Source organism: Manacus candei, unplaced genomic scaffold, assembly GCF_025592945.1.
Source record: "Manacus candei isolate 608988 ecotype Guabito, Panama unplaced genomic scaffold, ASM2559294v1 h1tg000043l, whole genome shotgun sequence".
Taxonomy (NCBI): domain Eukaryota; kingdom Metazoa; phylum Chordata; class Aves; order Passeriformes; family Pipridae; genus Manacus; species Manacus candei.
Genome location: NW_026138091.1, coordinates 11,522,295 through 11,543,894, shown reverse-complemented (window position 1 = coordinate 11,543,894; position 21,600 = coordinate 11,522,295). Strand labels below are relative to the sequence as shown.

General features: G+C 39.9%; 1 protein-coding gene across 2 annotated transcripts in view; it reads left to right on the top strand.

Annotated features, from left to right (window-relative positions):
• The window catches only part of PDZRN4 (PDZ domain containing ring finger 4), a 246,451-nt gene extending 228,574 nt beyond the window's left edge, over positions 1 to 17,877 (top strand). For both annotated transcript variants that reach the window (XM_051795426.1, XM_051795427.1), the window contains 4 exons: positions 2,203 to 2,265; positions 5,776 to 5,877; positions 9,265 to 9,381; positions 15,725 to 17,877. In XM_051795426.1, coding sequence (XP_051651386.1) covers positions 2,203 to 2,265; positions 5,776 to 5,877; positions 9,265 to 9,381; positions 15,725 to 17,251 — 1,809 coding nt within the window. In that variant the 3' untranslated portion in view covers positions 17,252 to 17,877. The remainder of the gene's footprint in view (positions 1 to 2,202; positions 2,266 to 5,775; positions 5,878 to 9,264; positions 9,382 to 15,724) is intronic.
• Positions 17,878 to 21,600: the final 3,723 nt, after the last annotated feature.

Here is a 21,600-nt window from a genome sequence, read left to right as displayed (position 1 = left end):
GAGGGCTAAATGTGCCAGGGAATGTACAAGCAAGTGCTCTGAGACCAGAGGGCAGAAGTGTCAACCTGCAACCAGCTTGTGTCACTCTCAATTAATTTATATTATTAGTTTAAATCATGTTGTCCAAGCAGTGTAGTTATTAAGGTGGGCTTCTTTAATGTAAGTGCTTTTAATTACAACATCATAGTTAGGGAAGTACAAAGCAGTCTGTGCATAATCTGAATTTTGAAAGAAATGTACCCTTATGATGGAAATCAGGAAGATCTTTAAGGGAGAAAAGTGCCTTCTCCACACCCTGCTTGCATTCTCCCCCTGCTACAGCCTTGGTAATCGTAACAGTGGTCAGTCATTATTGTATTATTTTTGCTTTTGTTACAGTTGTGGTACACACAGACATATCACAGGTGGGTGGAGAGAGTAGCTTGGGAGATGAATTGCTGGAAAAACAAAAAACAGAATACTGGATACTGAAATGGGATGAACCCTCAGATTTCATTTGCTTCACTCATAAAATGTGGCAAACCGCACAGGGTTTTAGTATTTCACAGGTCAGTCCACAAGGCTTCCAGGAACACTATCTCCCTTTGAGTCTCCAGCCATTCAAAGAGGGGGTTTTTTTGGGTAAAGCAGAACTCTTGTGAGTTCAAGGTCACTGCTGAGTCCAAGCTCACTGGTGATTTTTCTGCATGAACTGTGATCCAAATTTGTCGCTTTTTCAACATGTTGAACCAAATTTGGACATTAAGAAAAGGTTCTTCACTTAAAAGGGTGGTTGGTTCCTGGAGCAGGCTCCCCAGGGAAATGGTCACAGCACCAAGCCTGACCAAGTTCAAGGAGCAACTGGATGATTCTTTTAGTCATATCGTTTAGTTTTAGGTAGTTCTGTGAGGAAAAGGTTGTTGGATTTCATTTACCTTATGGGTCCCTTCCAACTTGAGAAATTATGTGATTCTGTGATTCTAAATTCTGAGTGAAGCTCATGGACAGAGAGGATCGGTAAAGACAATTCTCCTATGTATCGGTGGATGGGGATGAAAGCAAGATTGCATATTCACAGGCCAGTAGCAATGTCAAAGAAGCTGAAAAGCACAGCCTTGGAAAAAGAATGAGGAATTAATATAAATTACCCAGGACTATGTCTTCCACCAGTTGTATAAGCACTGCTATTAAAGTCTGTTTGACCTTGTGAGGGCAAAGAAAGTTCATGAATCTCTTAATACATTCCAGGATTATATCTGAAATGTTCTGGTTTTCCTACATGGTAGAATTTTTTCAGACCTTTGAAAGTGAATGTAATTATATTGTCTTTCGTACTTGATTGAGCACTTCAGGTTCATTTCTTTTTTCTATGACAATGCACAAGACAAAAATAATATCTGAGATGTAGAGGATGTAACCTGTGAACCAAATGCTCAACTCAAATGTTTGGTTTGAAAAAATAGCTTATGGTGTGTTGAGGCAAAATAAATTATTTTAGATAACTATCAAATGAAAGGTGATAGATTGAATTGCCCTGTAGCAAACAGTAGGTCATTGCTCACGGATGAGCTGTAGTGACTTTGATAAACTATCAGTGGAGACCTAAACATCTATTTATCTTAAACTAACTTAAAATTAACTGGTTCAGACTAGGAACGATATACAGGACCTGTGAGTGATCTATACAATGTGGATCCTTTGGGTTTTTTTAATGTTTCCTTGTGAACTGCAAAATTCCAGAGGAAATAGCAATCAGTAATCAATCAATAGATTGATTACTGAGATAATAATTTAATAGTAAATGTTTCCATGGAAGAAAAAGAATTGTGCTCTTTTCCCAAAGACAGGCTAATTTGTATAGAGGTATCAATTGCTGCAGAAGCACCTCAGTCCATAGTGAACTTTCACAGAAAAGGGTCTCTGTCATTAATTTTCAATACTCTGATAGCTGAAGGTTAATGCCTGGCAGTGGCATAGGAAAGTATTAATCTGAAAATCATATGCTCCCAACCCTTTCACCCTTTCTATTTTGAGGCCTTTTATCTGAAACAAGCTTATACAATCATTTAAAGAACTGTTGAGTTCATGTGACTCTAAGGGAAACTTCAGCTTGCCTCTGTATGGTGTAAAAATGGTACTTTTTCTAATTATGCAATTGTGCACCTGTTACAATTTCCTGTAAAAATGTTTTCATGTTCAGTTAATGGATACTGTCCTGTGCAGGTTGATCCAAACAGCATTGCTGCCAGAGATGGACGGATCCGTGAAGGAGACCGCATTTTGCAAGTATGTGACAATAGACTCTTCATTAAACTCATTCTTCAGACAAACATGCAGTGCCATCTTCTCTGTGGACTGTTAATGAGGGAAGGAAGTTCTCTTTGTTACTGTGATCGATGAGAAAATCCATGTCTGTCTATTTTTTAACACAATAGCTGGGAGCTAGAGTGCGTGTACTGAAAAGTGAGACTGATAAACTCGTTCTGGCTCATGCATTTACATCCTATGTCTTTTTTTTCCCCATATTTATTAGAAAATCTCATTTCTACTACGTTCATCTCAGTGTGAAATTCTAAACAGGATCCTGCAGATATGAGTGTCAGAGATTTGCTGCTCATTCACCAATCGCATAAATTTGGGTAAAGCTCATTTCTGCTGAGCATAGATGATAAGAGTTTTCATACAGAAAATGTACTATTAGAGAAGGATGATCCTGAACATACTTAAGTAGGGAGTTCATTAAGCCTTTGTTAATGTTTTCTTTCCTTCCCCAATAAAACACCCCTTTTCTGAATTGTTTTCTTACCCACCATCCTGGCTTTTTTTCCCCCTTCATTTCTGTTATCTGCTCACTGAAAGAGCTGCCCCGAAGATAGGTTTTTGTGATACAGCATAGCTCCTGTGGGTGAGGGTAGCTGGCTCCCGGCTCTGGAGGAGGGAAATGAACCTGTGCAGAGAGGGAAGTAGCTAGAATGGCAATGAGTTTCCCTTTTTTAACAGACAGTGGATAGTACATTTTTTGCCCTAGTGCAAAATCACAGAACAGCTACCAAAAATCACTAAACAGGAAACTCTTTGCTGTATTGTAGCATTGTAATTCAGGTTCTGAGTTGATTACCCTTGCATTTTGACCTTTTTTCACTGACACCCCAGAAGCAGCTCCTGGTGATCACAGGTTGCTTTTCTGTAACATAGTCCATGATTGCCCTTCATTAACGCATGAGCTTTAAGTTTGTCACAAGGTCAGTCTGTTCCTTCCTTCCAAGCTTTTTATTTGTGCAGAAAATGTCTTTGCTGAAACTTGTAGCTGTATCTCTTATCCTAGTTCAGCTTACATCACCTTTTGGAGTGTAGCTACACAACAGGGTCTACCACCTGGCTTACCAAAGTGGCCCATTATCTGGAGAGGAAATAATAAATTAGATTTTAATGTCAGGGCTCACTCAGGGGCTGCTGGTTTATTCTCTGTGTGGTTGGGACTGTAAAAATATTCACAGGACAATGTTCTCCCCCAGAAGACACAGATGCCACGGTGTGAGGGAAGTGAGGTCCTCAGCAGGACTTGGGGTGAAGGGACCACACCAAGTGGTGCACCTAGGAGAGGAAAGTCAGGGCACTGCCTTCTATGTCATTCTGTAAAATACCTACTGAAGAAAGAAAACAGGATATAACGGTGTTTTTAACTTTCAAAAATCAGAAAAACACCCCTTTTTTATTCAACCAAGTAGAAACAACTTTCGTTCTGACTCTTATGTTTGTCAAAATAAGAAACTACTCTTTTGAGAGTACTTCCATTTTTTGCTACTTTCCTTGCTTTATAAAGTTTCTGGGTGGACAGCCAACAGCAGGTCAGGTGAATGTTCTCCAGTTCCTAATGAAATTCATTTCAATTTTGAGTAAAGGCTCTGGGGATGAGAGAAAACGTAGATAATTCTGCCATCCTCTTGTGGACTGGAGCATTACTTTAATGTCAGTGCTGATATACAGCTATGAGTTTGATCATTAAAGTTAACACCCAGAGAGTTATGTGGGGTTTACTTTCATATCTGAAAATACATTGAACCTCTATCTACTCTTATTGATGAGGTAACTCAGAGAAATAGAAGGTGACAGTGCCATTATGGGGGGATTACACTGAGGCTGGGAGAGAGACAGATCCCTGAGCATGGGGGCATTTTCTGTGGGTGACAGGTGGCATTGGTTGAGGGAGATTCTCTCTTTTGTGTATTCCTCACAAAATTACAGTAGGTTTCCTCTCATTTTTGAGGCTGTTAACTGCTCCCTTCTCCTTCTCAGAAATTGCCAACCTTCACAGTTTCCTTAAGCAACTGAAAACTGCCTGAGTATTTTACATGAAATGTTGCAAAGTCAAGGGAAACGTTTTATAAGGACAGTCTTAGTGGCACTTGTCTAAACTTCTGCTATTTTTAGCTGTGAACCTCCAGTCTAAGTGCTGTCCAACAGGGTCAGATGCCGTGGGGCAGGCTGAAGTCCTGTTCATCCCACATGATGGTGCAGCTGAGGCGGGGTGGGCACCTCCACGGGAACAGCCTGGCTGCCCCCTCTGGGGTCCACAAGGAGGAGTTACTCAGCTGATAAGAGTCACTGGAGTGGTCACCATGGCTCGGGATGTTTTGCACAAGATGGAAATCTGCTCCTGAGCCTCTCTGTGGTTGCATCTCTGTTTTTCAGGTTAGAGCAGCACTGTGTTACCTGGGTTGTCTGGTCTCCCAGAGACCACAGCTGTGTAAGCTTTGAACTGTCTCAGACATTTCACTCATTGCCAGTTAGGTCACCAGGGTACACTGGAGTTTTCTTTAATCTGAATTTAAGCCGTATTTTGAGTCAGGCCAAACATATGCAGAAATTCAACTTTCTCTTTCATTTACAACCAGAAGTTTCTGCTACTTTGAAATTGAACCATTAGATTTTTTTTTCCCTCAAGTATTCAGATCCTTCTGTCTTCCGATTTTGTTTTCACCCTTTTTCAAATAGATCAAATTTTTGAGGTTTTGTTGCCACAATGAGAATAATCCTTCTTGTGCTGTGAAGTGGACAAAATGAAATGTATGTGGGAAATAAGATTTTTATTTGATGCCCTCAATAAAGGGTTTTGGACAATGCAAATTGTGTTTGTTACCATGTAGTGGTGGATGTGGTTGTTTTAATGGACTGACAGATTAGGAGAAAGGTAGCAAGAAAAGCACAGTCTCGTGGAAGAACCACTTTTATTTTGATTATCCCCTTGTAAGGGGGATACATATGTTTTGTGTAGTTCTGTCTACTAAGCTGTCTACAGAAATATGAAATGATTAAATGGAGCGGCAATAAGCAGTGGCCTGTAAGTATTGCCTGGTGAGAGATAATACTGTAGCTCTCTAATTGGCTCTCTACCAGAATGCAGTGTGACTGATTTCAGCTGTAGCATTACCAGTCTTGCTTCCACCAGCACTATTATCTCAGAGTGACACTTCCATTACTCTGAACGGAGAAAGATGAACGTCACCTGTCAGGGGCTGGTTAATTGTGTTGCTAGATGTATGTTACCAGGGCGCAGGTTGGACATTTATGAACATAACTGCTTCCTCTGATGTCCACCATCCTTCAACGATCAATACAGCTCTTACAGTAAGCGCATAATTGAGCGAAGGCACTTACCACTGAGGGGCTGAAGATGAGCCCGTTGCACAATTTTCATTGTCCATACATTCAGCACAAATGAGCTGATATCTGCCCTTTGTTGTGTGTTGCTTTGTGAAAATAGAAACTAATGTGCTGCTTTCATTTGTTTCCTAGATAAATGGCCAAGATGTCCAGAATCGTGAAGAGGCAGTGGCACTGCTCTCCAGTGAAGAATGCAAGAAAATTGTGTTGCTGGTTGCAAGACCGGAGATGCAGGTTAGACTAAATAGATGCACTGAGCCAGAACCTGGGTTATACCATGCATTCACTGTCACTGTAACTAATGAACTGCCAAGAAATAGGAATGCCAAAGTTACTGACAAAAGGAGCAAACAGATAATTGTGCAGCTTCCCCTGTTTAGCTAGCAAAGAAAATAATATGATATTATTAGGGCTTGTTTTCCCCAAACTAAGCAATTTCTTTTCCAGCAGAGTAAGCAGGTGTATAAATAAAGCTGGCAGGACTAATATGGTATTAGTAAAATATGAAGTAGAACTTGAAAACTATACGTTACTCATTACATGATTCTGATTTATTCAGGGGATAAATTTCCCATACTTACCTTTGTCAATTTTATCTTTTATGAGGACTTTATAATTTATATGAACTTACACAAAGCTGTAGCTTGTCACTGGTGAGGTGTCTTTTTATGCTATATGCTTATAAGCAGGCATGTAAATGATTTGTTTATGTGTCAATTATAGGACTTTCACTACAATACCATTCAGCAAACAGGAATCAAATTGGTTTTAAAGCACTTTGGTCACAAAAACGTGCTTCCGTCCTGGGAGATGCATTTTTAAAAGCTTTAGAAACATTTTTATGGTTTTAAAAATAAGATTATGCCAATGTCAAGAATCTTACCATGCCAAGAATTTTTAATATCACTGCAGGGGGCAGATGTTAGATTCATCATCAGATTAAAGGAGAGGTAGAGTGGTAGAAGACTACTGTTTGTACTTCTCTTTATATTCCATTTGTAGGCCTTTGCAAAGCATAAAGACATTATATTTTCACTGTTCTATCTGCCAGCAATTCAGAGTTTGTTATGTTGCCCTTTGTCTCTCATGTTATTGATCTGACTCAGTCTCGCTAGCTGCATACTCTGTATAAATTAAATTAAGTAAGTGTAATTCAGTGCGACTTGGAATCTCTGCTTGAATAGAGTAGAGTTATAAAGGAGTCACGACTTCAGCATTCATTTCCTTTATGTTTTTCAAGAATCTAAACAATTCCCATAAAACTGGTGACAAAGTACAGGAAAAAAAAGCCATGCCTCAGTTTATATTGCAAAATTGTAGCCTTCAATTGCAGAATTTTGAAAGAATTTTTTCAACTTATTGTTTTTCAGTAGGGAACAGAAATCCACACACTTATAAGATAGATACTCAGGGAAAATTCATTCTCTGTATTTGTTTAGACTGGTCAACATGAAAAAATTACATCTATCTGAGTTAAGGGATTACTTATCTGTACCAATGTAGCTTCCCATACAGATGCTCCTTACAAATTATAAAATGTGGTTTGGTTTAGGTTTGGGACTTCGGTGTTGGATTTTTTTGTTTAGTTTATGTGTTTTAAGAACATACTCATACAAAAGCTTTGGAAAAGACAGAGTATGTCAGAGATCAGGCTGTCAACTCATTTCTGCTAGTTGTGTTGCTTTGACTCTGGTAAAAGACAGCAGGATTAAGCAGGCTTTCTTTTCTAGATAGAAAATGGTAATGGCAGAAATGCAGTCTTGAAGGGTGACTGCTGAGCACATTCTTTCGGTAACAGGAAAGAAAACCTCTCTGACCATGTATTCGTGCAGTGAATAATGATGAATGATTAGGTTTTGAGACAGAGCACCAGAGGAGCTCACACACCCGTGCATGTGCGTTCTGATGTGTGTATGTGTACGCAGTGTATGTAGTGCGCATGTATGCTAAGCCATATATTAGTTTTATTCTAAAATTTGTAACATAGCATAAATGTTCTCATTAGTTAGATACTGAGCCTGCCATAAAGCAGCAGATTGGCCCAAATGAGGTTCAGCTTTCATCTTCCAGATTTGTTGATCTGCAATTTCCTCAAATGAGGGAAATTAAACTGCATCCTTTACATTTGAGGACTGCTGTGTTCATTCTTTCCTTGGGGAAAAAAATAAACAAGACAAGTAAAGAAAACCAGTGGCCATTACCAGATGTTTCATAGAATGGTTTGAAAGGCCCATTAAGGACAAACAAAAATTGTATGTCCTTAAGAAAAGTAGTCTCCTCCTAATCCCAAACTGTAGGAGGCCGGCTTTGCCAAGGGAAATGGTGAAAGGCTTATATTCTTTATGAGAGAAAAGAGTGCATTGACATGGGCAAAACCACAACAGAGTTTGTAAAGGAAACACTGGTTTCCTGCCTGTATTCAGTTAGAAGTACTGCACAGCATCAGTCACTTCTTGTGTAGTTTGGAACTACTACTTGCTGGCTTGGTGTAACTTTTCTGGCTGACATCTGGGGCCGGAGCTATTCTGGCTTTGAGACAGTGGTACTTCTACTGTAGGTGTTGGCCTGTGCTACATTGCTCTTGCTGTCTTGGCATATGAGTAGTTGGTGGTCTTTTAATTGTCTAATGCTGAGGATTTTCTCTTCTAGCATGTTTTCGTCACCGTCATCATCTGGTTTCTTCATCAATGACAAAACAATGAGTGTTTCCTTCTGCTACAGTCCTGTCGTTACAGCCAGGAGTGCCACTGACCAGTTTTTCTTTTCAATGCAGCGTGCCATCTGGCAAGGAATTGCAGATACAAATGGATGTGTGCCATATTCACACATGTGCATAATGAACAAAATGGGAAGAGTAACGTTTTAGGCCAGGGTGCCTGTTTTCTCAGTTTAGAAAGATGTGAAGGGCGTAAAATGGGTATGGGAAGAGGATATACGCAGTTGACAGAAAACATAGCATTCCCTCCTGTTCTTTTACAACACTGTCTTCACCAAATGTCAAAGTATTGTTTTATACTCAGGGAAAAAAACCCAAACAAATGGATAAGCCTTGCTTCCAGACACACTGGGACACCAAAAATTGACTCCCTTCAAGTCACCACATTTTTCTTTGACCCTGCTCTCTTTATTTGTTTACCTGGAAGATCAATGGGAAAATGGTGACAGAAATACAGCATAAGGTTTCTATTGAGGTGGCAGCAGCAGGGCACAGCACTGGGATGGAGGTTGTTAGAGAAAAGAGACGGGTTGCCTCCTGGCCCTATTAGTAACATTGCCACTCTTTCAGTGTGGGGGCTCTCTGTGGTAATGAACATGACAGCTTCAGGATTATGTGCTGTGCCTTTCATACCTTTTGAAAGGAAATAATGTCTGTGCTGTGCAGTTTCCTTCATTATGAGAGAAAATCAGTCATACTGTTTTACGAAAGGATAAAAGGCATAAGAGTCCAATTTTTTTATCCTTTTTTTTCTCCTTTTTTTGAGACATGAACTCCTTCTGCCTGGCTTTCTGAAGAGAATCATTAGGATAAAAAGAACTAGTTGAGCATTGCCATTTGGGTTTACTCTATTTTAGCATGTGTCCTTGCTAACATAAAATAATATACTAATGTATTCTTTGCAGCTGGAGGAAGGGTGGCTGGATGATGAAAGGAATGAATTCTTAGAGGAGTTAAACTTGGAAATGTTGGAAGAGCAGCATAATGAAGCAATGCAGTACACAGCGAACAAGGTGGAGCAGGTAGGACTGCTACTAAACATATCATTTGAAATTTTGCTAGGTATACTTTTTTATTAATAGACACGTATGCTGTAAAATGGAGTCAAAGGCTTTGATAGATTTCTGTCTCTAAAATGCTGTGAACTCTGGCATGCTGTAGGTAAAGAAAAGAACAGTAGATGCTTAGGCCCAGTATGGCAAGTTAGCAAACAATTTAATACTGTGTGATAAGTGCAGGTTTCTCATTTTCTCTGAACACGCAGAATAATATTGCTTTCTTGCTTTAATTCTGAACTGTTCAGAATTTATGATGTTATACTTTGTTTCAATTGTTTTTAATTAATTTTATCAGTGTAGCACCTAGAGCTCTGAGCTGAAATATGTACTCCTCTTGTTGTATGCATGCAAGGTACCAGACAGCCTTGCATCAGAGAGCTTGCAAAACAAGATGGAAAAGGTATTTAAAATAAACAACAGGTGTTATTGTAATGAAAGTGTATTTTTCTTACACCAACAGTGCACAGCTCGGCATTTGTTTCGTTAATGGAGACAAATAAGCATATTGTTAGCATAGTCTCAGCTTGCTGCTGTCCTGACTTTTACCTGACCAGATGTTATGTAGGCGGTGTGACTGTGGCAAAGATACCGTACATCTTTGTTTCATCAAGGGTCTTCTCACTTGTACTTTGTTGTGGAAAGTGTAAGTGTCCACTCCTGGATCAGATGATCTGTCAGCATGCACACCTGTGTGGAGCCAAAGACATAAAATCCAACTTCATTTCCTGGCTTCTGGATTCTGCCACTGGGGAGAAACTGGTTTTCCACTGACAGAACTTTTGACTTACAATTTTTTTCCCCATTCTGAATTGCTCACAAACAGCCTGAGGCATTTTTCTTTGGAGTGAAGAGAGAGAGAAAGACTGTGAGAGCCTTCTCTCCTCACAAAATCACAAAATCACCGAATATGCTGATTTGGAAGGGACCCACAAGGATCATCGAGTCTAACTCCTGGCCGTTTACAGGACCATAGCCAAGAGTCACACTACATGCACAAGAGTCTTGTCCAAATGCTTCTTGAATTCCATCAGGCTTGGTACTGTGACCACTTCTCTGTGGAGCCTGTTGCAGCACCCAACCACCCTCTGGGTGAAGAACCTTTTTTTAATGTCTAACCTAAACCTCCCCTGACACTTCTTATTGCACCACACAACTTTAGGCCATTCCCTCAAGTGCTGTCACTGGTCACCACAGAGAACAGATCAGTGCCTGCCCCCTCCTCTTCTCCTCACGAGGAAGTTGTAGACTGCAATGAGGTCTCCCCTCAGTCTCCTCTTCTGCAGGTTGAACAGACCAAGTGCCCTCAGCTGCTCCTCATATGGCTTTCCCTCAAGGCTCTTCACTATCTTCATTGCCCTACTTTGGACACTCTAACAGCTTAATATCTTTCTTATATTGTGGTGACCAAGACTGCACACAAGGTGAGGCTGCATGAGTTCTTCTGGAAACCAGGGAGCTTATTTGGCTTCAGATACCTCAGTACCTGGTCCACACTGGGGGCCTGAATGTGCATCTATTCAGTTTCCTCCTGAACTGCTCTCCAGCCTTGACGCTGGGGTAATGAGTACATGATAGCTCCTATTAAAGCTATTCATTGTACATAAATTAAATATTCATTGGGACAGAGACAGTGACAGAATAATATGTCAATTACATGGAATATGATAGATTAGATTACAAATCTTTGATCTTATAAGCATTTAATTGCTTACATGAAGTGGAATAACTCCAGGGTCAGAGGTGAAGCGAACCTTGCAACAGGTTTTATAGGAGCCTTTTAGTTGTGACTCTCTTTTCCAGGCAGTGATGCAAGCCTCGGTTTCCCAGGTCAAATCTGCTGCACTGATACCTACTTTGATATTTGGCATCTTCTTTATTGTTTTAACCAAAATTTTATCTTGGATAGCAAAAGATTTCCTGTCAGAAAGAACACTTGTTCTTTGCAAAGAAAATTCGTTTGCATGGTGACATTTTCACAAAACCCCCATTTCTGGTAGAAATTTCTGAACAAGTCTATCTACAAGCTTCTACTAGGCCCTCACGTGACATGTTGGGACCCCTGAAATCACTTCACAGTTGTGATGTTCCAAAGTTCTTGTCAAGTTTTGGCTTTTTCATTGAATTTGGGTTTTGGATAGTGTTAACTATTAAACAGTGGTGTTCTGTGAAGTGGTTTCACAGAACCTATTGATATTGTTTATTTCCCGTTTTTCCCTTGGTCTTTTACCAAGGACATTTTTTTTTCCCTTTTGAGATTTTATATTACTGTAGAAGAGTGTTACACTTGAAAAACATTATGGTCACTTGTGCTTGCCCGTATCTGACATTGGGTTGCTTGAAGTAATTCTAGGACAGCTAGACGTTGCTTTGCCCTTCTGATGAGTAATTGAGTCAACCAAATGCAGCTTGGTGTGTAATGGGGCGTCAGTAATTTGTGACAGCTTCTGCCTTTCTAGACTCTACATAGTGACTTGACAGAAAACTGGTTCTTTAGTTAGGCTGGGAAATCTAGCAGTTTCCTGAGGGGAATCATACAATCCATTGGAGCTATGAAACTGCTCTTATTGCAGCTGCCAGTGGCCAATCTGACTATCTTCAAGCTCCCCAGATGGCCATGGAGACCAGCTTTGTTTTTAGTGAACAAAAACTTAGTCCTCTGGTGTCATAATCATCTGTCATCATGAATCTTAGAGCTAAAGGAATGAATACACTCTATATCAGAATATTATTCCAAATATGAGTCTGTTTTACAGAATGCCATTTTAATATTTAATGTGAGCTTTCACAGAAAAGTCTGGTACAGTTTGTAATAGAAGAATCAAGTATATAGTCATGTCTTTGACCCACTCTATAGAATTCAGTCAAGAATTGTATCTTCTCTGTATGGAATAGTTCAATAAACCTTGCAGAAAGATGTAATTCTCCATTTTTTATAACTCATTGTGTTCCTTCCCCTTTACAACATCATGGTTCATTGTGCAGCAGAGATAATTTTCAGAAGAATACCATACATTTGCCATGCAGAAATTCTTATTGGTATCATGGAATATATCAAAACCTATTAAGAAGAGAAAGAATTGGATTAAAAAAAATCATTCTAGTTCATTCGAAGCTGAAATGAAGTGAAAATATCTGGGGGAAAATAATTTTTTTTGTTAGAGAGGCCTTTTAGTGCATCAGTGAAATCAATTCCAAACTTCCCTCATGGCTGGAGTGGTTAGCCTGACACTGGAGATTCCTCTCCCCATGGCCAGTCTCCCTCTCGCTGTCAGAGACTGAGCAGAGATTGCACTAGCAGCTATGTTTGTTAGACTCTTCAACTGAATCTTACTGCCTTCAGAGTGTAGTAGCAATCTGGGTTTTGAGTCCCAATATACATCATAAATTGTAAAATGAGAATAGAACAGTGCCTGAATGCCTGTAAGATTAGCCATTTTATAGGCATGAATGCTTGCTGAAGCTGAAATGCAGAATCTTTTGAGGTTCATTTATTGCTTGATTGTACGCACCACTGGGTTTCCCTTTTCATTATCTGAGTTCTCACTGCAAAGATGAGGCCTAAGGAGCCTTTTGGTATTTCAAACAGAAGTAATTGTAGAAGAGGTGGACAATATATGTTTGAAAACAAACCCTCTGTGTGGAATAGACAATAGATAACACCAGAAAAAGCAACATACTGACAATTGTGGAGTTTTTCTTGTTTTCTAACCTGGAATTAGGCTTGCTAACTTTCAAAATAAAATTAAAATAATCCCATGTTGTAAAAGACTGCTCAATCTACACATATTTAGGAACTCAGGAAAGCATTAAAAGTCCAGGACAGAAATTCCTGAGACTACCTTACTTGAGTCAAGGTGGATTTTTTAATAAAATGTATCTCACAAACATGCAGTACAATAAATATCCGTATTACTTTCCATTTTCTTAATGGAATTATCTGCAAGTATCCACATACTAAGGAAAGATTTAATTTGATATGGATGTCTGCTAAAGTTTGAGAAGAATCTGATTGTATAGGGACTTGTTTCTTGCCCTCTGGGAGGGGAACCCAAAGTGACTACCTGACATTCAGATGCCTGTACTATAGTCACTTATATTTGATCAGATCAATTCCACCCATCTGGTTTCTATTAGACTGAAAAAACGGCTTTGCTTTGTTTACATCTTTTTTGTGTGTGTATTAATTCTGGATAGGGTAACTTGACTAGATGGCAGTGTATACTTTCAATCAGTCTAAATCAAGTGGAAGTTGAAGGAGCAAAGTTTAAGTTATTGACAAAATTGGTGTGGAAAACAAGAGCCACTAATTCTGAAAGTGTTGATTGCAGGGGCCCGAACTGTAAACTCTGTTTGCAACATCTATACAAATAGCCTCATTAAGTGATTTTTTTCGGAAGTGCTCAAATATATGCTTTGGTGGTGTAACACCGTTCTGGAAACATTAGAGGAAACATCACGGAGCTCAGCTCCTGCAAGCTGTGTAACTGTGCTAACACATTCACATTACAGATAAGCCACCGTCTTTGGAGTTTTAATCATATAGGTGCAAATTGCGCTATGTCACTCACCCCCGGGTCAGAGAGCAGATCCTCGCCGTCCTCATTTGATAGTGTGAATCCCTGCGTTTGGGACAGGCACCCAAATTCCTGACTGTTCTGCAGCACTGCCATCCCATTGGCTGGGGGAGCTGTTCTCCTTCCTGTCAGGAGTTAAATATTTTCCAGAGCAGTGAGAAACGTAGATTGCACAGTGCAGTGGCTGGGGTGCAGTGTAGGTGACCCAGACTGGAGTTGCTTCTCTGCTGAGAGATCTGGGGGCAGGAGAGGTCAATCTAAGCTGCAGCAGCTCCAAAGCAGGTGAGAGAAGGAAGCAGAATAGCATATGTAGCACCACTCACCTGGAGGAGGTAAACTAGAAAAATATGAAATTAAACCTAGATGTCCTAAAGCATCTTTTCAGAAATTTTTAACTGGTTTCTCACAGACACTGAATTCTTCTGGTGGTGTGTTTCTTTCAATATTTGTTTTATTCCACTCTTACATTGAATTGGGGGTGGAGACTATTTTTGGTTTTTTGACACTAGGACATTATTTTTTCCTAGCTGTTGAAGAAGCAAAACCAGATGAAGGGTGGGTGATCATGAGGTGCACATGAAGAGAGGAGAAAGGATGAGATAGGAGAGACATTTTCATCCTGTTTTACTGTCTGTCAAAGTAGATAAAAAGGGAATTATGGCAGTAGCCTCTTTGAGTTTGTTTCCTTTCACTTGGTGCACTGTACCCTTTTTCTCCCTCAGTTCTTACCATCATTATGCATAATTATGCAATTATACCTTCTAAAAGAGACATGGCGTTTGGGTGGTACTGTGTACAATAAGGTACTTGGTCATATAAATTGCACTCTGCATGATTATTTGCTAATCTAGTTTGAAAAATAAAGTGTTTGTCTCTTCAGAGAGGTATTATCTCACTTTCTATGAGAATATAAATAGGTTGAGAATATAAACAGGTGAGGTACAGTGAGTGGAGTGTGAATCAAAAGCCAAAGAGCTTGACATTATGCCCATGGCAAAGCATTCAGTGTTGTTCTATACTTAATAGTGAAAGACTGGTTTTATTTCTGAGCAACATAAACTCTAAAGATGGAACAAAAGTAGTCTCCAGGGATGCAATGGAATGAGGTTTATTTGAGCAAAATCCTAGAATTCAAAATCAACACTCTTTCAGGAAAAGGCTACTGAATACAAGAAGTGTGAGAGAGGGTGCAGCTAGCTCTTTGCAAGGTCAACCTTGCCCATCTCCATGGAGCTAAAAAGAAGTTCACTGATTAAAAAAAGAAGCAGTAGTCTTCTTGCACCCTCTTAGGTTGTACTAGTACCGTAAGTTTGATTGGCTGCTTGCTCTATTTGTTTGAATTGATACCAATACTGAAGCTTTTTCCCAAGTTTGAGAAGATTTCAGCTCCACCAGCCTCTGGCCATAATCCAGAATCAAAAACAGCACACCATCTGGTGATTATTATCTTTAAGCACTGCAAAGAAATGGCTTAGATAGAGGGGGAAATATTTCTTTCCAGCCTTCAAAAACTATGTCACTAGTACTGTAATTCACCTACTTTTCTTGGTGTGGACACCACAGCATGACTCTCAGAAACGTTTAAAGGCTATGAGCAGTAGGACTGCTGCTTAGTGATCTATTTTAATTCAGCTTAAATCAGAGCCCAGCTGTTTAGGCAAAACAGATCTGGAAAATATCCTCCTGTAATATGGTCTGCAGTTGATAATCATTTTGGTTTGCTCATTTTTTAGCCAAAGAAACATGAAGAGGAAGATGGCACTACAGACACTGCAACCTCATCATCCAACAATCATGAGAAGGACAGCGGGGTGGGACCTACAGATGAAAGTCTCCGTAATGATGAGAGCTCAGAGCAAGAAAATGCACCTGAGGAGCAGAACACCACTATCGTGCAGAGCAAACGGGATCTGGGCCACAGCCAGGATATGTTAGGTGGTGTTGAGCTCCAGTGCAATAAAAGCTTTGTGTCTGGGGAATACATTGAATCTGATTTCATAGGAAACCCAGAGGAGGAATGTGAAAGGTTTCGGCAGCTGTTGGAACTGAAGTGCAAGATTCGAAACCATGGAGAGTATGATCTCTATTACTCAAGCAGCATGATAGAATGCAACAGAAGAGAGCAAGATGGAGTGGAGCATGAGCTACAGCTACTCAACGAGGAACTGAGGAACATTGAACTTGAATGCCAGAATATTATGCAAGCTCACCAGCTCCAAAAGGTGAGAGATCAGTACGGAGACATTTGGGCTTTACACGATGAAAGTTTCAGGAATTATAACACCAGCATAGATGTACAAAGAGGCAAACTGGATGACATCATGGAGCACCCTGAGAAGTCTGACAAGGACAGCTCCAGTGCCTACAACACAGCTGAAAGTTGCAGGAGCACTCCGCTGACAGTGGAGCGATCCCCTGATAACTCTCTCCAGAGGATGATTAGCATAACCAATAGGAAAAACCTGAGGAGCACAATAGTGGCTAATCAGTCATCCTCAGGACAAAGCAACCGGGAGACAGCCTCAGCCAAAACCAAACCTACAGAGCAAAACAGTGCTGTCGAGAATGCAGTGCTGGCATCAGAAAGCAGCAAATTCACAGACCAGGAAAGACAGGGCAATGAGCACATTCCCTATTTGTCTCCATATCATAGTTCATCTTACAGGTACGGGAATATACCTGCTCATGCAAAGCATTATCAAAGCTATATGCAACTGATCCAGCAGAAGTCTGCTGTGGAGTATGCCCAAAGCCAGCTCAGCCTGGTGAGCATGTGCAAAGACTCACAGAAGTGTGCAGAGCCCAAGATGGAATGGAAAGTGAAAATAAGGAGTGATGGGACAAGGTACATCACAAAGAGACCAGTTCGAGACAGAATCCTGAAGGAACGTGCCTTAAAAATTAAAGAGGAGCGCAGTGGGATGACAACAGATGATGATACGATGAGTGAGATGAAGATGGGTCGCTACTGGAGCAAAGAAGAGCGGAAGCAACACTTGGTGCGAGCTAAGGAGCAGAGGAGGCGGCGGGAGTTCATGATGAGGAGCAGGCTGGAGTGTCTTAAGGAAAGTCCACAGAGTGGCAGTGAGGGCAAAAAGGAAATCAACATTATTGAACTGAGTCACAAAAAGATGATGAAAAAGAGAAACAAGAAAATCTTGGACAACTGGATGACAATCCAAGAACTGATGACACACGGTGCTAAATCCCCAGATGGCACAAGAGTGCACAATGCCTTTTTATCAGTTACTACTGTATGAACGCAACTTCTTTCAGAGAGTATACTACCAGTTTAGGTAGACTACAATTGCCTCGTTCAATGTGGCATTTTTATATATTTTGTGACTGTTTATAATTTGATCTTTTTGTAAGCAAAATTACCTGGTAATTTTTCATTTGTTTTTCATATAATGGTACCTTCTTTATCTGGCAGTCTTTCTTTATCCTGCGATATATTCATATATTCATTTGTAGGAAAAAAAAAAAAGAGGAAAAAAAGCAAAGCAAAAAAAAAACTGGAGAAGCCAATTAATTTCTTAACCTAATACATATCCTGTAACTTAAGATGTGGATTTATTTCTCTAATTTTGCTTTTTCTACTTTAGTAACAATAAAATACCAAAACAAAATGCTTTATACTGTATCCTTGGCTTAACAAGTTTTAAAGTTTTACGTCTTAGATTGAATCTGTTTATAAATCATATACCACATCCCATCATATAGATAAGACTGACATTTTTCCAACTACACATTGTACAGTACATTTAATCTGTAAATTGCAATTGTATCTGTCCAAGTAAAGTGTAAGTGGGCAATTCTCCTGTGTTATGTAGTGGCATTGGTCATGTATCTGGACAGTTTGTGATAATTGTGAAGATGAAAGAGAAATAAATTATTGCTTATCTTTAAGGAAAAAAAAGTCAGGAGTTCTTTGATTTAAATTGAGTATTTGCCTTTAAAGTATGAGTCATCTCACTGTGCATGGTATTTACAGCATATAGAGATTTCAAGAACACAGGACACAATTCCATAGGCTATTTCTTATGAATTAGCTTTTCATTTTGCAGAACCCATAGAGACTGAGCAAGTCTTTCTGGTTTTTCCTTACCTGCTATTATTAGTTGATTGAATGATTTCTTGATATATTACTGTGTTGTAAGATGTCACGTAACTACCGTGAGTCCTTTCCCTGGCTGAGCTTGCTATTTGTTCTACACATACAAAACAAAAACACATCATATGCCTAACTTTGAGCCAAATCTTGTGCAAGAAAAACTAGGAGTGACATTTTCATAGAAGATGAGTTAAGAAAAGTTAAGAATGAAAAGCAACTAAATGAGTTGAGAGTATAGCTTTATTGCTGAGGAGCATCCATGTCTTTTAGAAGAGTCCCAGTGGGAGCTGGCTGGGGCTCAGGAGCAACAACAACTTGTCTTGGTGCTTGATGTCCCTGTCTCTCCATGCAGCAGAGGCACTTCAGCTGCCACTGGGACATCTTGTGAGCTGCTGCTGCTGGCAACCCAATGAGTTACAGCAAGCTGAAATGACTAGTCTTGAGTAGTCAGCAGGGTCAAAGACCTTGCCTAATAGCCCTCTTTTTATTGTCCCTGTGCTTGACTAACAGCAGCTCCTGATGATGGCGCTTTCTATAGCGGGATTAGGTGCAGAAGTCACTTGGCATCAGGCTTTAAAATATATACTTAAAGATGCAGAAAGGCTCATTATGGTATTTCCAAAATATAATTCTGGAAATCACTCTTTTGTTTTCTTACCATTTTTGGCACCAGTTGGCATTGGCAGTGGTCTTTCCCTCTCCAGGCATGAAAATACCATAAGAACACTGCTTTCCTAGTGCTTAAAAAGATTATGCCACTGACAGTTCACAGTTTGATAATCAGAAAATTCTCCCCACTAGACTTAGGGAAGCATCATGCTAAATCCTAACTAAGCATACAGCTGTTCAGATCACAATGAAGAATACTTAATCTGTTTCCTGTTAAATTAGAAAAAGTGTGGAATCCAAGACAGAAAGGATCACAGGGTGATGCAGTATTGCTTCAAGGGACTCTTACCAGATCACCTCTCCAGCTGAGCCAAGGAATTGTCTTTGCCCAACCTAAGTCACCTAGAAAGGTACACGTTCATTTTCTGGAAACATCAAAGCACAGAGGTTTGGCCATTTCACTCCTTGCATTCCAATGATCACACTCAGAAACAGGTCTCATTCCTAATCAGTTCAGCTGCTATCAACTCCAGACAATGGCTACTGTTATACCTTTCCCTTAGACACAGTACTTACTATTTTTTTTCCCATTATTAAATCATGGCGCAGAGCTCCTTTCAAACTAATGTGACACCCAAATTCAGAGAACAACATGAATCTTCAGAAAATGTAATATCATTATTTCATCACTGAGAAATAAAACCAGGAAAATCCATGTCTAATTAGAGAAAAGTCCTAACTGGAGGGTGGTGGTAGGGACTCTAACTGGAGGGGAGAAGGAGAGGCAAGTAATAGATAATAATTAGAGAAACAAATAAACATTATTTATAGTATATTAATAGAATGTAAATTGAAATGTGTCCAAATCTGAGGAGATATGTCAAAATCTAGTGAGACACAAAGACAAAACCAAGAGGTGATACAGTAATACTGTTAGTGGCACACATGACATGGTTTCTAGCTCAGCACACACCTGCCAGAGCCCAGCCACCTTTCTTCACCTGATGAAATAGGCACACCCCTGCCTAATCCTTAGTCTGGGGGGTTTCCAGCAGTCCATGGTTTTCTCTCCTGTTTTCTTAACTACACTTACTTAGTGTCATTTTCCTTTTGTTCCTGAGCAGTTTTTGGGACAAGAAGTGTTGGGTTTTTCCCTGGTGAAATGTCTCAATCATTCCTGCTAGCAGGAAAATAAACATTCAACCCCATACTGGGGCTGCAAGGCCTCCCAGGATGGTGATGCAGTAGGGCTGAATGGCAGGTGAGTGTTTTACTGCTTGCTGCTCTCAGCTAGTTTCTGTGCCGGGCAGGACTCAGCATTGTGCTTTCTCATCCCAGCAGTTCTTTATCAGTGAAATACAATGCTGACATCCCACATGTAGTTTATTCTTGCATATACTTTTTTTCCAAATGTCATCATTTTTACTGAGGAACATAACATTTTAGCACCAAAGCAAATTAAAAGAGAAGGAACAAAATGCATTTCATGTTATGATAAACCTTTAAAGACTCGTTTGTTGTGAGAACAATTTTTTTCCCATATGAAGTAACATGAATATAAAAATAAAAATTCTTTCCAACTGGAACAAGACCAGATCTTGCTTAGCAGGGATAAAGAGCAAAAGTCCGGAAGAGGAGCTGCATAGGTTTGTTACCATGGCCACATCATTGCTGGGAAAGGTGTTAATGTTCCGCTCATCCTTCCCCCAACACTGGTACCCAGCTGAGATCAGTGGGAGGTAATTTTTCCTGTGAAGCCAACAAAATAGCCTTGTAAAAAGGCTTGTGTACTTGACAACTGTATTGCCAGCTGATTGAGGAGCATTGCTCACCATAAATAAGGTTAAAATCAGTGGGATCCCTGAATCTTCCTGTCCAATATAAGTATCCTTAAAGGGAAAATGGTATTTTTTGTATGATCATGGCAACAAACTAAACCTACTGCATCAGATTGTTTTTTTCAAAAGAAACTGGTAACACAATCTGAACAAGAGCAACCAGAGGTAAAATCTAGTTTGTGCTTGATACATTGCCTTTTGAGAGGGCACAAGGACCTCAGAAGTGATGATACAGCAACTTTACATTACAGTTTCTGAACTCATGGGGATTTGATTATTCATTAATATAATGATGTTTAACTTTTTTCTTTTGTTTTTGTTTGACGAATGTTCATTTCTAACCCACATTTCTTGATACAAATTACAGAACAGGATCCTTGGTGTATGACATGGCTTTTGTGATAAAATACTGCCTGACTCAAGGCTGGAATTGCTCCAGGTTTTGTTTTATTTGGGTTTTTAACCTTTAAGCTGCTAATCACAAAGATGTATGGGCTAAGTGTTCTCTTAATATCCATTTTATGGACCCACTGCTTTTTCAAAGTATTATATACTCTTCAGGAATGTAGTTAAAATGAATGTGATGGGGACTGTCATTTGGCTACAGCAAAACAGAGCAGCTGTCAGAAACCTGGTGGTGTTACTCTCAGAGAGGTGTGTTGGCTACTGCCTAGAGGAGAAGAAAGGATGTTGCAGAGGGATCATAGGCAAGTTTTTTTCTTTAAATGCGTTTGCTCTGAAGTGTGTTTCTTTAAAGAACATTCTGCTTGCTTGTATGGCAGTTGCTGCATTTGTAAGGCTAAGCACTTTGCTCCAATTTTTAGTTGCAGATAGCTGCATTATGTGTAGATTTTGCCCAGGTTTTCAGATGTCATAAATCTTGTCCTAATGTCAGCTACTACATGGACAACTGGCTTTGGATGACGCCTCTGAGTTGCAACCTGGGATTTGGGATTCACCCGGCAAGGCAGCCAGCTCAAATATAATCCCTGAACCCTTCCTGGGAGCAAGCATGTTTCTGTCCTTCTGTGAAAAGAGTTCACCTCTC